At 41.9% G+C, this 18058-nt stretch overlaps 2 protein-coding genes across 2 annotated transcripts in view; one reads left to right on the forward strand and one right to left on the reverse strand.

Annotated features, from left to right (window-relative positions):
• Positions 1-4657, reverse strand: part of TMED8 (transmembrane p24 trafficking protein family member 8) — a 37274-nt gene extending 32617 nt beyond the window's left edge. Inside the window, exon 1 of the mRNA XM_058567456.1 lies at positions 4525-4657. Within this exon, the coding sequence (XP_058423439.1) occupies positions 4525-4642 (118 nt within the window). The 5' untranslated portion in view covers positions 4643-4657. The remainder of the gene's footprint in view (positions 1-4524) is intronic.
• A 188-nt stretch (positions 4658-4845) lies between these two features.
• SAMD15 (sterile alpha motif domain containing 15) lies at positions 4846-17208 on the forward strand. Its single transcript, XM_058567439.1, is given in 4 exon segments — positions 4846-6280; positions 6282-6890; positions 8436-8534; positions 15666-17208. Coding segments are annotated over 4 exon segments (2226 nt in total). The 5' UTR covers positions 4846-4999; the 3' UTR covers positions 15903-17208.
• Positions 17209-18058: the final 850 nt, after the last annotated feature.

Raw genomic sequence — 18058 nt, forward strand, 5'->3', positions numbered from 1 at the left:
AAAATACAATCACTGTAAGAAAAAAAAAAACCACAAGCAGACAAATTTATACCATTTTGACATGAAACTGCAATAGAAAACCACAAAACATATGGGCTCTTTGGCACAGACTTCCACTCTTTTGCTCCATCCAACATGGTAGCCACCAATTTTTAAGTTTTAATTTAAATTGAAATAGCCACAGCTATGCAACATTTGCACCACTGCCGAAAGACTTACTGCACTGCTCTAAGTCCCACGTAAGAATCATGAGCAAGTTCACTCGACCTGTTTCCAGTCCTTAACATCTAAATGCACTGATAGCTCTCAGGGTCATACACACCAAAACAAGTTCTGCTCACTTCAGGGTCATAACAGACTTTGCCCTTTATTTTCCCCCAAAGCTCCCTAAACTTAAAAAAAAAAAAGGCCTCCTCTTAAGTGATGCAACATGTATGCCTCAGAGAGTTTCTGAGGCATACAGAGTGTTCTCTCTCTCCTCTTGAAGATTGAAGGACCCAGGTGCCCCAAATAAAAGACTATTAAAGGGCCAGCACCGTGACGTAGTGGTTAAGTTCCACACGCTCCGCTTCGGTGGCCTGGGTGTGGACCTACACCACTTGTCATGGCCATGCTGTGGCGGCGACCTGCATACCAAATAGAGGAAGATGGGCACAGATGTTAGCTCAGGGCTTATCTTCCTCAAGCAAAAAAAAGAGGAAGACTGGCAACAGATGTTAGCTCAGGGTGAAGCTTCCTCAGCCACACACACACACCAAAAAAGGACTATTAAAAACAATTACAGTTCATAAAGAAGAACATAAACCCTTTCCTTATTTTATCACCAAAACCTCAGGTAACAAACATGAAGACCCTCAAAAGGTATTCTCTGCAGAGAATATTTTTAAAAAACAAGTTATGTTTATTGTGGATAATTACAAATTCCTGCTTTGAAAGAATAAGATACATTGAAAAATCAAAACCCTTAATTCAATAACAACTGAATGTCCAAGCCCATTTCTTACTGCTGTTTTCTCTCCAAAAGAGGATGACAGAAACTTCTTTCAATTTCTTTCTTAGGCCTCTAATGCTTACTCATTGGATCATTTTCCAGAGAAGGTGGCAGAAGAATCCACTCAAACTCCTAATTTGAAGCAGTTTTTTTGAGTTTACTCCCAGGCCTAGATAACTCTGAGCCAAGCCAAATGCATGACTTCCACAGCACTTTGCAAACCCAGCTTAACTCTAACAAGGTTTCTCAGCAGCAGCACTACTGCCATTTGGGACCAGATAATTTGATAATGCCTCGCTGTGGGGCCGTCCTGCACATCACAGGGTGTTTAGCAGCATCCTTGGCCTCTACCCACTAGATGTCAGGAATAGCACCTCCCCAGCTGTGCCAACCAAAACGTCCCCTGAGGGAGGCAAAATCGCTCCCTGTTGACAATCACTGCTTTAACCTAAGGAACATTCTTGATTATCTCAACCCTAATTCCTCATATTCATTTGATGTTCCTCCAAGTCTCTGTATTGAGACTTTGCCTCAGTAAATATTTACAGAATCTCTACAACATCAAGGCCTCTTGGAGATAGACAAGATAGATTCTGTTCCTACCCTCAAGGAGGTTTCTTGGGGGGTAATTAAATAAAGAACTGTCATAGGGGGCTGGCCCAGTGGCGTACTGGTTAAGTTCGTGTGTTCCACTTCAGCAGCCTGGGGTTCACAGGTTCAGATTCCGGGTGTGGACCTAAGCACCGCTCATCAAGCCATGCTGAGGCGGCCTCCCACACAGAGCAACTAGAAGGATGTACAACTATGACATACAACTATCTACTGGGGCTTTGGGGAAAATAAAGGAAAAAAGGAGGAAGATTGGCAATAGATGTTAGCTCAGGGCCAATCTTCCTCAAAAAAAAAACACAAAACAACAACAAACAAGAACTGTCATAAAAGATGCCCAATTATATAATGTTTTGAATTGTTGACTTTTGTTCCTGTGGTATTCTCATCTTAGCAAACTAAAAACACCCTGAGGGCAAAGACCATCACCTGCCCTGGAGTACCAATTTTTTTTGTGTGTGTGTAAGGAAGATCAGCCCTGAGCTAACATCCATGCTAATCTTCCTCTTTGCTGAGGAAGACGGGCTCTGAGCTAACATCTATTGCCAATCCTCCTCCTTTTTTTTTCCCCAAAGCCCCCGTAGATAGTTTTATGTCATAGATGCACATCCTTCTAGTGGCTGTATGTGGGACGCGGCCTCAGCATGGCCAGAGAAGTGGTGCGTCAGTGCGCGCCCGGGATCCGAACCCGGGCCGCCAGGAGCGGAGTGCATGCACTTAACCCCTAAGCCACGGGGCAGGCCCCATGGAGTACCAATATTTGATTAATGGCCAATAAAAATAAATGATTGTAACCTTCATCATAACAAAGTTACAATTTCATATAGACAGTAAAAACTCCACAGCTAACCTGAGCAAGTAAGTTAACCTCTCTTGGCCGTAGTCTGTCCTTCTGTAAAATGGAGAGAAAATGATTGCTGACAGGATTAAGTCAGATAATATAAGTAAATCTTTTTCCACATTCTGGCACAGAGTAAACCTTCAATTAATATAAGCTATCATGACCACTATTTTATTAGCAACAAATTGTACCTGAAGGCTAAGAGCTTGCTCTGGGCTACAATAACAAACCCCTATTTGACATAAAAAGAAATCAACACTCACCCTGCTTTCTGAGGGCAAGAGGAAGAAAATAACCATAAGTATCTCTATCAATATCCTGAGAGGAAAAAGTAAAATGCAGGAACCCATCTGAAGGGGGGGAAACAGACACACTCAGAGACAAATCCACTATCCTCCAATATATTCTTGGTCTATTCTTAAGACCTTTCTATTTAAAATGCTTGGGTATGTGCCATAAGCACACAAGGACCTAAAGGGGAAGTTTAAAAAAAGCTTTTATTTATAAATATTGACATATGCAAGGGACAGATGTTTATGAGACTTTCTGAGTTTTCATTTGCTTAATCTTTCAGAAATTATGCTTACAATTTCTATTGCTATGTTAAACATACTACCGATCTTTAATTTACTATAAAGTATGAGTTCATAACAAGAAAAAAACACAAAAATTGTTAAATGTTTTAAAGTAAGAGAATATAAAGTCACAAGAAAAAGCTGGGTGATTCAAAGGTAGGGGTGGGTGGGTGGGTGGGTGGGTGGGTGTGTGTGTGTGTGTGTTTGACTGAAGCAGCATTAGGAGACAGGAGATATTTGGGACAGAAGTAGAAGATGCAGACAGTCACCATGCAAGAAGATACACATCCAGGGACACCTCCTCTAACAGCACACGGAGTGTAGGTCAGCAAAAAGAGACCTTATTCTCCTAACAGCGGATAACACCAGCATAGTGTGCACCATGGGCCAGGCTCCAAGCGCCTCACACACAGTGGCTCCTGTAATCTTCCCAGCAATCTGATTAGGCAGGGACTATTAGTACTCACATTTCACAGATGAGAAAACTCAGATATAGATTAGTTAAGTGACTTGCCCAAGGTCGCTTAATTAGTAAACTGAAGATTCAGACTCCCGCCCAGGCACCGTGCCACCACCTCTACCGCTATACTTCACGGTGTCTTTTAATTTCAGACCTGGAAAATTAATTTATGCTTGCTATTTAGTGAGACCAGTTCTCTCTCGCTACCCTTTTGTACTTCCAAAGCGCATCCTTTTAGTTACATCGTGTGTGGTGATCCAGAAGGAGGGCTGAAAGGTAAAAGGGTGCGAGATGGACCCTGGAGCCTGTGGACCCTGACACTGAAGTAATGCACACGGCCGAATGTGAGCGGGTCGAAATGGAGACAGTCTCCCGAACAAGAGGAGGAGGGTCCTGCAGAATGAGAGAGGTCGCCAAAGTTCCTATTTCGGCTCCTACTTCCTGCCTTTGCTCTGGCCACCAGGTTCACTCAAAACACCCCAGGCTACCTAGTCCAAGTCTGCTTCATCTCTCCCCCTCTGAGGGGTGAAGAGGATGGAGGCTCGAGCCAAGGCGGGGTCTGGACAGAGGAAGGCGAGGCTGCCTCCCCGGCTGGGGGCAGAGAGGCGCGTGGCAAGGCTGGGACAGAGGTGGGGATCGGGGTGAGGAGCCAGAAGCGGGGGGCCACGAGGCCAGAGGGGTGGGGGCCGGCAGCCCAGGGGTGATGTGCGGGCGTGCTGAAGCTCAGGAGGCACCAGGGGCAGAGCGGCCCTGTCACTACCACCTGGGCCGATCTGAGAAAGGAAGCGGGGCCGGAACCAGGGCATTTCGAAACCGGAGTAGATAACGACCTGGAGCGAAGCCCAGGGCCCGGAGAGGGGCGGGGGTCGCGGCCCCGGGGAGCGGGGCCCGGACAGCAGCGCAGGCAGGGGCTCCGCGCGCTAAGGGGCTGCCCAGGCGGGGCCGCTCCGCCGGGGGGCGCCGGGCAGAGCGCGGCGGAGCCTCGCGCCGGGGTGCGGGGCCCCGAGGCCGGGCGGCACCCACCCGCCGGCGCCCCGGCACTGCGTACCTGAGGCGGCCGCCTGGCTCCCCTCCGCTCCCGGGCCGTCCCCGACGCCGCACGCCGGCCCTCGGCGGGCTGCGGGGCTCCAGAAGCCCGGCCCCTCAGCCGCCTGCCGCTCCGACATCTGCAGCCGCGCCGGGAGCGCCTCCGCCGCCAGCCGCGAGCGGCTCCGGAAACAGCCGAAGGGCGAGCGAGCGCGGCCGCGGCGCGCCGGGAAGAGCCGAGCGGAGCCGCGGGCCGGAAGGGGCGGCGCGACGGCCCCCGAGCGGTCGCAGGGGCTCCGGCCCGCGGAGGCTGGAGACCGGGCGCCGGGAGGGTTATTGCGTGCTTCTGCTTGCCGGCTTTTCAAGTCAGGGCTTGAAAGAGCAAACAAAACCGGGGGACGATGCGGAAAGACCCGGCCGGAAATCGTGGTCTCCATAGAGACGCTATCGGAAGTTGGGGTTGCTAGGAGGCCTGGGCGCGTCAGCTAATCTGCGTCATGGCTGAAGTCCCAGAAGATTATGATTCCGACCACGATGAAGGAGATCTGGCGTCTGAGAGACCAGAACTGCCTGGACCTCTCAAAATGGCTGAAGATGCCGAACCAGACACCACGGCAGAGGCAGGCCCGGAGCTACCTGAAGAAATTGACCAAGAGCCACAGCCGGAGATGGAGGAAGAGGACTCCCAAGAGGAGGCGCCAGAGAATGCTGAGAATGTACACCCACACCTAAAACCAGCCAGGACGTCGGAGGAAGAGATTCCCGAGGAGTCCGAGATAGACCTTTCTAGCAAGACCGAGCCAGGGATTCCCCAAGAGGTAAAGTCAGAGACATCCGGAGAGATGAGAGGAGAGCTTTTCAACGATTTGGAGGTCTCTATGGATGAAAAGCCTGAGGAACCAGACCTGGAACCACTAGAGGATGCTAAACCAGATGTTACAGAGGATATACTCATGGAGTCAGCTAAAGAAACACATCTAGAAAAGGAAACGGAGTCTGAGGTTTCAGGGGCCACAATCAGTGAGACAAGGTTAGAGTTAGTAGAAGAGACCAAACCAGAAGTTCTGGAGGAATCATTTAGAGAGCAATATAAAGAAGTAAATCTAGACTCTCTAGAGCAGAGCAAACCTGAATTTCTAAGTGAGAAACCAAGAAAATCAATTGAAGAGGCAGATCTACAGCCACCAAAGATGACCACACTAGAGATTCCAGAGGAGACACAAAGAGAGTCACCTGAAGAGAAAAAGATTGAGCCATCTGAGCAGACTAAACCAGATTTTCCAAAGGAAAAACCAAGAAAGTCTACGGAGGAGGCAGGTCTAGCACCTCCAGAAGAGACACAAAGAAAATCAACTGAGGAGAAAGGGGTAGAGCCATCTGAGCAGACTAAACCAGAGTTTTCAGACCAGAAACCAAGTAAGTCTACTGAGGAAACACGAAGAAAGTCAACTGAGGAGAAAGTTCCAGAGCCATTAGAAGAGATCAAATCAGAATTTTCTGAGGAAAAAACAAGAAAACCAATTGAGGAAATGGGTCTAGAGCCATCAGGAAAGACCAAAGCAGACATTCAAGAGGAGACACAAAGAAATTCAACTATGGAGAAAGTTCTAGAGCCACCAGAGGACACTAAACCAACAGATCAGAAAGATAAGCAGAGAAAATCAACTGAGGAGACAAGACTAGCACCACCACAGAAGACCAAATCAGAGGAGACACTAAGAGAGTCAACTGAAGAGAAAGGTCTAGAGCCACCAGAACAGACTAAACCAGAGTTTCCAAAGGAAAAAAAAAACAAAATCAACTGAGGAAATGGGTCAAGTGCTACCACAGAAGACCAAATCAGAGGTTCAAGAGAAGACACAAACAGAACCAACTAAGGAGAAAGATCTAGAGTTACCAGATAAAGCCAAACTACTACTTAGAAGAGAAACATATGTAGAATTTGGCAAAGAAGATGGGCCAGAACCAATCAAATTTAAGCATTCTGTAGACAAGGGTGATCAGGAGCACTCCAACTATCAAACAAGAAAGTTGTCAGTAAAAGAAACTGAAAATGTTACAAGAGATTCTGTGTTAGGGTCTCTTACAGTGAGTGAAGTAGACTCAGTGAGTACAGATTATGAGTTTTCTCAAGAGCCCCAGAAACTGTTTGAACTTACTGATACCAATAATGACTTATACTCAGATCCCTCAGAATCCCAGAGGGAGTTAAGAGAGTCCTTTAGTGAAAAGAAAGTTGTAGATTTGTCCCCAGAGTTGAAGAAACTGGAACCTAAAGACAAAGAAACCCAGCCAAAAGGAAGTATTGAGCTACAATTTGAGTATCTTAACTGGAGCCCAGAGGAAGTTGCAGAGTGGATTAGCCAGCTAGGCTTCCCTCAATACAAGGTATACAAAAATAAGGTTTTTTGAAATCACATACTCTCATCCTTCTACCTCTTATTCCTCTACACTTCTCTGAGCTCTTGTCTCTTCTTCACTAGAAGGAGTATAGGAAAGTCCTGGACTATAGTGGAGGTATCTTGGATTTTAATTTTGGCCTTTCCACTGATGTATATTTGTATTTAGGTGGAGGAAGGGAGGGTCACATTTCTTTGTTTTTCCTATTTATTCCAGTAATTATACTTCTCTGCAATCCTTGAATCAAGACTAAGAAATTTATATAGGCCTCTTTTCATAGAAAAGTGTAGTTTTTAAATAGATTTTGTCCAAGGTAGACTTTTTGGTACTTTGTTGTTTTAGTGTCAGCTCCCTTAACTTGAACTTGTACTATTAATCTTAAGTGTCTGCCCCAAATATGTCATATGTATCATGAGCACCTGACAGTACTCATTTAAATAGCCAATTAACCAAAAATAGTTTTATTAAAAGATAGAGTGAATCCTTTTATTTCACTGATGCCAACTATGTTCTTAGGCTACCACAAAACCACACAAGATCTGAAATCTTTTGTACCCCCATACTTGAAAATCTAATTGAGTCATGAAAGAAGCGCTGGTTGTATCACGCCAAAAAAATATTCAAGGAGGGCCGGCCCGGTGGCTTAGCGGTTAAGTGCGAGCCCTCCGCTACTGGCGGCCCAGGTTCGGATCCCCGGCGCCCACCGATGCACCGCTTGTCCGGCCATGCTGAGGCCGCGTCCCACATACAGCAACTAGAAGGGTGTGCAACTATGACATACAACTATCTACTGGGGCTTTGGGGGGGAGAAAAGGAGGAGGATTGGCAATAGATGTTAGCTCAGAGCCGGTCTTCCTCAGCAAAAAGAGGAGGATTAGCATGGATGTTAGCTCAGGGCTGATCTCCCTCACAAAAAAAAAAAAAAAAAAAATTTAAGGAACAATATGAAATTTAATCAAGAGCTTAGATGGACTGTATGAGGCATTATTAAATTTGAATTTAATTTATTTTTTTATTATTATTTGTGTGTGTGTGTGTGTGTGTGAGGAAGATCAGCCCTGAGCTAACATCTGTGCCCATCTTCCTCTTCTTTATATGGGACGCTGCCACAGCATGGCATGACAAGCAGTGCATCGGTGCGCACCTGGGATCGGAACCCACGAACCCTGGGCCACTGAAGCAGAGTGAGTGCACTTAACCACTTGTGCCACTGGGCCGGCCCCTGAATTTAATTTAAAATTAAATTTAAAATTTTTCTCAGTATAGAACCAGAGACAAGCATGATTTATTTATTTCCTCTCTCCCTCTCCTCCTTCTCTCTCTTTTTTAATTCCTTCCTTTCTCCTTCCTTCCCTACCCCTTCCCTCCTTCCTTCCTCCCTTCCTCCCTTCCTCCCTCCTCTCCTTCCTTCCTTCCTTCCTCCCTCGATCCCTCCCTTTCTCTGCCTCCTCCCCTTCCTCCCTCTCCCTCCCTCCCTCCCTCTCTCTCTCTTTGCTGTATGTCTTTTGAGTGATGTTCTCATTGTACCGACAGGAGTGTTTTACCACAAACTTCATCAGTGGCCGAAAACTCATCCATGTAAACTGCTCAAACCTCCCTCAGATGGGGATAACAGATTTTGAGGACATGAAGGTGAGTTGTGTATAAAGTTTCCCTATAGAGCACTGTAACAATGCTACCATCTGTCTCAAACCAACCTCCTTTTCTTCTAAGCTGGCCTCCTGTTTCTGTCAGTGGTGATATCATCCTCCCAGTCCCCCAGGCTCACAGTGGTTGCTTCCTCTCTCTCCTTTGATCCCCACCAAGATCCCAAGAACTGTCAGTTCCTCCTATAGCATCTGATTTTTCCATTTGTATTTGTTCAGACCTTTATCACCTCATACCTAGAACATTCCACTAGCCTCCTGCTTTTAGCCTCTGCCCATAGGCCCTTTGGATTCAAAGGTTCTGCTTTTAGACTCTCACCTTTCAAGTATTTATATACAACTCAGAAACCTTTGGATCTCCTCTGCTAACAAGATAGTCTCAACTTCTTAGTTTAGGATTCAAGACCCTCCACAAGTTTTCTTCAACCACCGTTCTTTCCCCTACCACTCCTTTACGTGAGTCTTCTGCTCCCGCCACACAGGTCTACACCCTCACAAACCTATCTTGTGCATTCCTCCCTCTGTGTCTTTGCTCAGTTCCCCCTTCCCCTGTATGACTAATGTGAATCTTAATCATCCTTCAGGACCCAGCTCAATTCTCTTCTCCCCACGAAGTCTTTCCTGACCTTCCAGCCCACAGTAACCTCTCTTCCCAAGCCTTCATATGTTTTATGTCTCTAACACCCATCTGGCAGTTTTATAACACCATACGTGTTTTGCCTGCTTTGCTACCTAACTTTGAAACAAGTTGCATTAAGCTCTCTGGACCTCAATTTCCTAAGATCTTTCCAGCACCAACAGTCCATGATTATGATTCTTTTACATAACAGTACTCTCCATTTATAGTGTTTTATAGTTTACAAAGCTTCACATACATAATCTCATTTATAACCTTTCCTTTAATACCCCCCACCCCCACATACCAGTGGTTTCATTGATTATACTCTTCCCCATAAATGCTCTGCCTCAGTGGTTCTCAAACTTGGATAGTCTTCAGAATCAGATGAAATTTAGGGAAAAAAAAAATTCGTAGGCTCCAGGCTCCAGAGATTTTGATTTGTTAAATCTAGGGTAGGCTCTGGAATTTGTTTCCTAGCTGACTCTTGATCAGGCCTTACAACCGTATAATTCCATAAGTCATAGGATTTAGAAAATAAGAAAATTATATTGTTAATACCTAAACCTTTTTCCTGGCAACAAGATATAAAGAAATTCTTTTAAATTATTGAACACATAGTCCTAAGTGAACATTTAATCTCTTGAACTCTACTAATAGCTATCTTCTCTGAGTGTTTACTGTGTGTTGGGCACTAAACATACATTATTTCACTTAATCCCCATTTGACAGAAGAGAAGACAGGCGCAGAAAGATGAAGCAACTTACACAAGATCATTCAGATAATAAGTTTAAGAGCCAGGATTCAAGTCCCTTCTGTGTGACTTCCCAATCCATGTTTTCTTTAAACGACTATACTGGGCCGGCCCCGTGGCTTAGCGGTTAAGTGCGCGCACTCTGCTGCCAGTGGCCTGGGTTCGGATCCCAGGCGCGCACCGACGCACCGCTTCTCCAGCCATGCTGAGGCCGCGTCCCACATACAGCAACTAGAAGGATCTGCAGCTATGACAGACAACTATCTACTGGGGCTTTGGAAAAAATAAATAAATAAAATCTAATATAAACCACTATAGTATATTGCCTCTCTAAATGAACACTTTTCTAACCATGAACCTCCATATATATAATGTAGAAAAGGATCACTTATCACAAATTGTTATTTCCAACCAGGCCTTCTCACAGCTACCAAGTACCACCAGCTAAATATCTTACTCTTTTTATGTTCAAAGGTAATACAATGTGTTTATGAGCTCTAATTTCTACTTATGTTTATAGTGTATTGAATTTTCTGAATAAAAATAGGGAACAAAATTAGCAAAATAGTAACTTGTAATCCAAATTCCTGAAACATTTAAGTACCAAGAATTTCAGCTTCTTATCATGAGAAAGCATTTTTAAGAGTCTGCCAATTCATTTTGTTTCCTGGACATTCTAATTCCAAAAGTACAATATCAACATGCAATAATAAAAATTCTAATTATGCTTTTTCTGGTCTTGCAAGAAACAAGAGGTCTTAAAAATCTGAAATTCTCAAGAGTAAATGATGAACCCAGTGATTGATCCTTATATCCTGAGAAGTTTGAATAAGCAAACTTTAGAATACTTATTATCAAGGTCACCAGACAAATGTGGCCTCTCCTTGAGGTCACTAGAGTAATATAAAGGTCAAGACATTCAAAGGTACGTTAGATAAGCTTTACTTGACACTTACGTCCACATAATAAAACTAATTATACACTATGACACAGGTAACTTTTTAGAGATCATACATGAACTTAAGTATGCCATAGTTACCTTCCTTACTGCTGATATATTGTATAATATGCTGATATACTAAGGATTTTTAATCCCGCCATTCTAATTATAGCACCTAGTACATCCATAGTTTATCCCATAACAACACTTAAGCAATGTAGTTATTTTTGTCATGCTAACTTTCCCATATCATCATTCATGGGCTTTGGGAGAGTGGGAAGAGCAGAGAAAGAGCAGGTTGCTTGAGAGTACAGAATTCTGGACGTGCTGCTAAGAAATTGAAGCTCATTTGACCTGTGCACCCTATTTACAAGCCTTGCAGTTAATTTATGGCCAGTTTCTATTCTCTTCAATTTCCTTTTACTTCCTTAATTTTGCAATTACTCATCCTTCACCTGCAGAAATAACTCACCTTTCCTTTGCCCTTCCTACAACATACTGAGATGACCAGAGAAGAGCTAAATGTATAGGTGAGACTGGTGAGGAGTGCAGGAGGAAAGAAACACGAATTCTTCTTTTCACCCGGCCAAGGGAGCCCTTGAAACCGCTGTCCTGTCTTCCCGTTTGTAGTGATGCATTAGGTTGGTTAAAAGGGGAGAGAAAGTCAATCTTCTTTACTCTAGGGACAAGCTAGACAAGACAGCATTACACTTGCTTCAGCTTTCTCTCTTAGAAAATAATTCTCAAAATATTTTGAACTATTCTTCAAGTGAGCAAAAGAACTCAGTGATAAATATTTGGAGAAGAACATAAATGAATTGTCTATTCTTTTCATATGTGTGATTTTATATTACAAAATGTAGCCTTATAAGCCTTATAACATCTCAGCAATTTTACTACACATGCCTTGTGGCAAACTATTTAAATAGCACAAATTCATAGCAATTATCACTAACAATGTCAGCAGTTATCACTAGACAAAAATATTTTTTTAACTTTTAATTTTCAAATAATTTTAGTTTTACAGAAGAGTTGCAAAGATAGTACAGAGAGTTCCTGTATGCTCTTAACCCAGCTTCCCCTAATGTTAACATGCTATGTAACCATGGTACATTTATCGAAACTAAGAAATTAACGTCAGTACAGTACTATTAAACTATAGACTTGATTCAGATTTCTGCAGTTTTTCCATTGATGTCCTTTTTTTGTTCCAAGATCCAATTGGGGATACCATCTTGCATTTAGCTGTCATGTTTCCTTGGTCTCCTCCCATATGTGACAGTTGCTTCATCTTTCTATGTGTTTCTTGACCTTGACACTGAAGAGTAGTGGTCAGGTATTTTGTAGATTTCCCTCAATTTTAGTTTGTCTCATGTTTCCCATGAGGTTATGCTTTTTGGGGGAGACTATCACAGAGGTGATGAGCCTTCTCATCATATCTGGGAGTACATGATTTCAACATGAGTTATTTACTGGAGATGTTAACCTTGATCACTTGGTTAAGGTGGTGTCTGCCAGGTTTCTTCACTATAAGGTTACTCCTTCCCTTTTCATATCCTATTCATTAGAAGTGAGTTGCTAAGTCCAGCCCACACTCAAAGAGAGGGGAATTAAGCTCCACCTCCTGGAGGGAGGAGTATCAAAGAGTTTACGGACATATAGTAAAACCACCACGATAATAAATATTTTGCAGGAGATAGTTTGAGGCTATTCAGATATCCTGTTTCTCCTTAAAGTTTTGCCCACTAATTTTAGCATTCATCAGTGGATCTTGCCTGCAGCAGTACTACTAAGTTGTCCTAATAATGATTTTCTATTTCCCTCATTCCTTGCATGTTTATTTGGAACTCTTCTTAAGGAACTCTTCTGTATTTAATTCTCCCTTCTTCCCCATTTGAGGGCTCTTTCAGGTTGGCTCCTGTGTCCTTTGACATGCTCCCCTTATTTTTTTTAGCACTTTCTGGCACTACACATTACTTCAGACTCATTTTGTACTTTCCTTGCTGCAGCCCTAGAAGGAGCCATGTCTCCAAGGAGCCGTGGTTGCTTTTATCAGAGAATTGTGTTTAGAAACCAAGATGTGAGCACTAGTTGTGCTTGTTTCTGCTGGGGTGTCACCGCTTCTAGGCACTCTACTAACCCACGTATACACAAATATCTATCTTATTTCTGTAAGCATGAGTTCATATTGGTATCTCTGACTCTAGTCCAGCACCACAGGCTTCATTCTAGTCTTCCCATCCTTCCTATGCCCTTTTGCTTCTTTATAACTCCTTTCTCTGACAGTGAGAGACCTGGCTCTCCTTATTTATAAATAGGTATCCCTGTGAGAAACAAATTGACCAAATAGGGTACAGTGTTTGTGTACAGTTCTTTTTGTCTTTAGCCTTACACTACTTAGATAAAGCACTCTTTTTCAAAGTTGAAGTTATTTAGGTCAGCTCCTTTCTTCTCTACCTCTTCAATGAGATTATGTCTTACTTTGTCATAGTAGATTCATTTGTCCACAGCCTGTAAGCCATCATGGGTTCCCAAAATATCCTGAGTTTTTAAAAATTTGCATAAGGTCAAGTCACTCTTGTGGTGTACAGTTCTATGGGTTTTGACAAATGCACAGGGTCATGTATCTACCAGCTCAGAGCTATACAGAACAATTCTATCACCCTAAAATTTCCCTTGTGTCCGCTTTGTAGTCAGTTCATCCCTCTACCCCAATCTCTGGCAACCATTAATCTGTTTTTCGTCCCTATAGTTTTGCCTTTTTCTAGAATGTCACATAAATGGAATAAAATAATATGTAGCCTTTGAGTCTGGCTTCTTTCGCTTAGCAAAATACATTTAAGATTGATCCATGTTGTTATATGAGTCAACAAGCAGATTTTAAGGCGACTATACATCTGCTCTAATAATAGTGGTATAGATGATTCATATTTGAACCATACAATTATGTCTTTAGGTTTAATTAAAGTAAATTGTAGGTTCCAATTTTGCAAATGTGCATAGTTACATACTCTAACGTAACTAAACAGTATGTAATAAATTAGTAATGATAAAACAAAACCATCAGTAGTTTACAAATAAAAGCAAGAATAGCAGCCTTCAAAAACCATGATCAACACAAGATACAATGATGATATAATAATAATAGAATCTTCTTGAAAACTACAGGTGTTACAATTATCTACTTGAAACCATGTGAAGTAGATGCTCTGCAGTGATGCCAAGCATTGAGTATGGGCCACCATCCTAGAATGTGGAATTAAGAATACTTAAAAAACTCTAATAATCTTCATGAATATCTATTTTTAATAATCCTTACTAACTGAAGTAAGTTACTAGTAAGTTGCCTTAAGTCTTAGGCAAAAATAAAGTCTATTACTTGTTATTCATCAGAACTAAAGAAAGAACTCACAGTTTTAGATTAATTTATAGCCCATCAGACGACCCTCATGGTCCATGCATGAACCTCAGACATACCTTAAGAATCACCGAATTAGAGGAGAGCTGGTTAGGTTATATTTCCAGATTCCACATGTAACCAATAGCTTTATAACACTTTTAATTTCTACATTTGAATATTAAACAGTACTGGCCTCTTTGGCCAACAGTGAGCACGTAGCTCTTTTGGTTAATAGCGAATGTGTTTATGACTACAAGATCCCTCCTGGGGGCGCCATCTGTAAACCTCAGTGAATCTGTGAAATAACCTCTTCCCATAAGGGGCATTCTAAAGGAGAGTTGGGGAGGTGCTGACCAAAGGAGGTGCTCAACGCTGAGCAGCACTGATTACAAATGAGAATTCTTGAGAGCCACCTGTAGTAATTTGAATCTCAACTCAGAAACCTCAGTTGCTACAGACCTCAATTAGTATTCCCACTGGGAATGCAAGGCAACCATGTAGACTCTCTCTTTTACCCACAAACCATCTGTAGAGTCTAAACAAAACCAATTCAAGTAAGATTTGAGAAGAAAGATGTCTTGCCTATCTAAAATACATTGCTAATGGGCAGTTTTGCATCAGGTTTAGAATTGTCTGTGGCATGAATTTTACAGCCTTGTGACTATGGCCAGTAGTTTTAAACTAAAAAAAGATTCTACATACTCCTCTGGCTGTGTTCTAGCAGCAATTTCATGGACTACATTCTCATCCAGATGCAGAATATGAATTCAAATAGCAATGTTATAACAGACCTATGATTAAAGCTAGAATTGAAAATGCAGTGACAGTTTAATCTAGGATATCAAGTGATATGGTGCTTAATGAATACCAATTATGTTTTAGAGACACTGAAAATTGTGGCAAAAGATTTTTAAAAGAATATACAAGTATGGATACTAAGAAAAGAGCTGGAACTTCAATGTCTGCTTTTTACTGTTTGGGATTTATTTTTAGTCAAACAAATTGAATAATTATTTGAGTAATGATTCTTTTTCTAGTTGCAAATTAACTGAGCCCCTTATAGACAAGTTATTTGTTAACCTTCTCAGAGACAGTCATGGCTCCTAATCTGAACATATTATCTGCTCATATGGTTGGTCAGATTGCTCAGCCAAAAGAAAGAAATGAACTCATCTATGGCCATCTGATGCAGGGGCCTGGAAACATCTGTAAGTGGTACTTTTAAAAAGATAATAAATCAAATAAGGCCAGGCTAGTTAGCCTTTCAGTCTGTCATTTCATTATTTTATTTTCCCATAGAAATAACTAAAGGGGTTAGCATTCAAGAGTCCGAGGAAACTAAGTAAAACTTTGATTTAGTTGTATTTTCAGATTAGTCCCATTAAAAAATTATCCTTGTATTTCAGGTAATTTCTCAGCATACTCGGGAGCTACTGGGCATTGAAGAGCCATTATTCAGACGCAGCATCAGCCTTCCCTATAGGGACACTATCGGCTTATTTTTAGAGCAGAAAGGTCATACCGGGGTAAAATCTGATGCCTTGACCTTCTCTGAATTTGTGCAAGCAGCAGGATTACAGGATTATGCTCCACAAATAACTGCCCCTGAAGAGAATGAAGCATTATATTACTCTGAACCATAGGGAAAAGCCATTTCACTTAGCTTGAAAGATCAAACTAAATTAGTTGGGGGAAGAAGTGTGGTCTTTTTGGATTTTCTTCTTCTCTTCTTCATTAAGGATCAGAGTGAGAACTGCTGGTTCCATTCCTAGTTCTCCCACCGAGTCACAGCACCTTCCCTTTATTTGTGTATCAATTTAGCCCCTTGTTGAAACAAACATAGCAATATTTCTGTTTCTGGGTAATTGTAAGAATTCCTGATAAATTCTAATAATGTATCTGGTAATAGGAACATGTTGGGGAAATAGAATTAAAAGCAAAATCTCCTGCCAACCCAGATAATCCTCTCCACAATGTAGAAATGTAGAAAAAGAAACAGTTTTATTATTGAATCCGTATTAAATCAGACTGTGATGCACATCACAGGTAAGCCACTGAAGAGTTGCAAAGACAAGGAAGTCTCACCCTTTTATTTAGCCAGGCAGATACAATCCATTACCTGTGAGTTAACTGTCTGTATCCAAAGGAAAAATAGAACTTCTCCATATCTTTATAACAAACAGGAAGTGACTACTTGGAGCAGGGCACTTGGGCTAAACTCCCACAGAGTCAGGGAGACAAGGTGCCCTCCTCCTCCATGCTCCCATTTCAAAGAGATAGCTCCAAGGCCCCCAAAACACAGTCCTGGGATGTTAAAATGGCAGAAGGCTTATTCAGTTTTTTAAAAAAGTTACATAAATCTCAAAAACAGAGAAAAAGGATTTAAATTACAAGTTTTCTAAAGGAAATGTTTTAAGAAAAAGGAGGGGGAAGTTCTTTTTCTCTTTTGGCATTAGAAAAAAAATTTTTAAATATATGTTTTTCAATTGGTATTTTTCCTTACAAACAACATGGCTTATAGAAGTACCATTGACCATAGGCTTTTTTATGTGGTCCCTTCCAGACCTTTATAAAATGAAATTCAGGCCAGAGTCTACCCATGACTGGACTGCTCGAAAGAAATTACTGTTGACCTAAATAAAGAGACAGCCAATTATTTCTCCCCCAAAAATGGATTTATTTGGGATCAGCAAAGAATTGCAATTCAGGGTCTGCAACCATGGGGAGCTACGTGCAAGTACCAAGCAGCAAGGGGAAGAGCTAACCCTTTTATAGAGGGGAAGAGGAATTTGGGAGGACGATTATAAAAGAAGTACACTGGAGGAATTGAAAGTTGGAAGTGTAGTGGTTTTTCATTGGCTGAGTTGTGACAGTCTCTCATTGGCTGAGCTTCTTGCCAGTCAAGAAGAGGAAGTCTTTCTTCTTCCTGTTGGGCTCTGCTATCAAAGTAGGGCATGAGAGCTCTCCCGTTTGCCCCACCCCCAGTCCTATTTAATGAGGTTTCTGTTTATTAGTTTCCGTATTACAAAATACTTCCTGTTGCTTCAGTGGCGCAAGTTCCCCTCTGGTTTTACAGACTTAACTGCACTTTCTCTTCCCAGTCTGACTTTTTAATCCTAAAAACCACTATGGGACCTCCATAATTCAGAAGGGCAATGATGTACCCTGTCCAGTTCCCTACACTTGAATGAATAGTCAAAGGAATCCCTTTCTTTTTTTTTCCTCCTGAGAGAAGGAACAGTGCCTCAAATTAGTATGTATCCCAAGTGTTAATATTTGATGATGAACCTAATTTTTTCCCAAATTGAACTAACAAAATTTTATCTCAGATCATTCAACACCACACCATTGAGTTTGTCTGGCTCACAATTATGCAAAAAAGAAAAATGTAAATGATTAACCTAAGACCATGGTGGTTTATATGTATAGTGAATGGTTTTGATGAAAAGCACTTTAGCATTTAGCAAACAATGGTTCTGTTCAATGACAAAGCATAGTCAGTGTCATCCTTTCTCAGCTTGATGGTCACTGCTGTTGTTTTCTACTCTTTTATAATTGACAAAGTATTTGCAAAACATAAAGGAAATAAATTTGCATTGTAGGACTAAGATCTATAATTTGCAAAATTCTTTTTAGCCATTTAATATAAGTGCCAGCTATTTTTAAAGATGGTTTTATGGGTTTAAATGGGAACAGCTTTAAATAAGATAGTACCAGAACAGTCATAGATAGCTGAAATAAGCATGAAATGAGTTTAATTCAATTAAGATTTTTACCACACATTTTACTTCTCTATCCA

The sequence above is a fragment of the Diceros bicornis genome, chromosome 24, assembly GCF_020826845.1.
Source record: "Diceros bicornis minor isolate mBicDic1 chromosome 24, mDicBic1.mat.cur, whole genome shotgun sequence".
Lineage (NCBI taxonomy): Eukaryota > Metazoa > Chordata > Mammalia > Perissodactyla > Rhinocerotidae > Diceros > Diceros bicornis.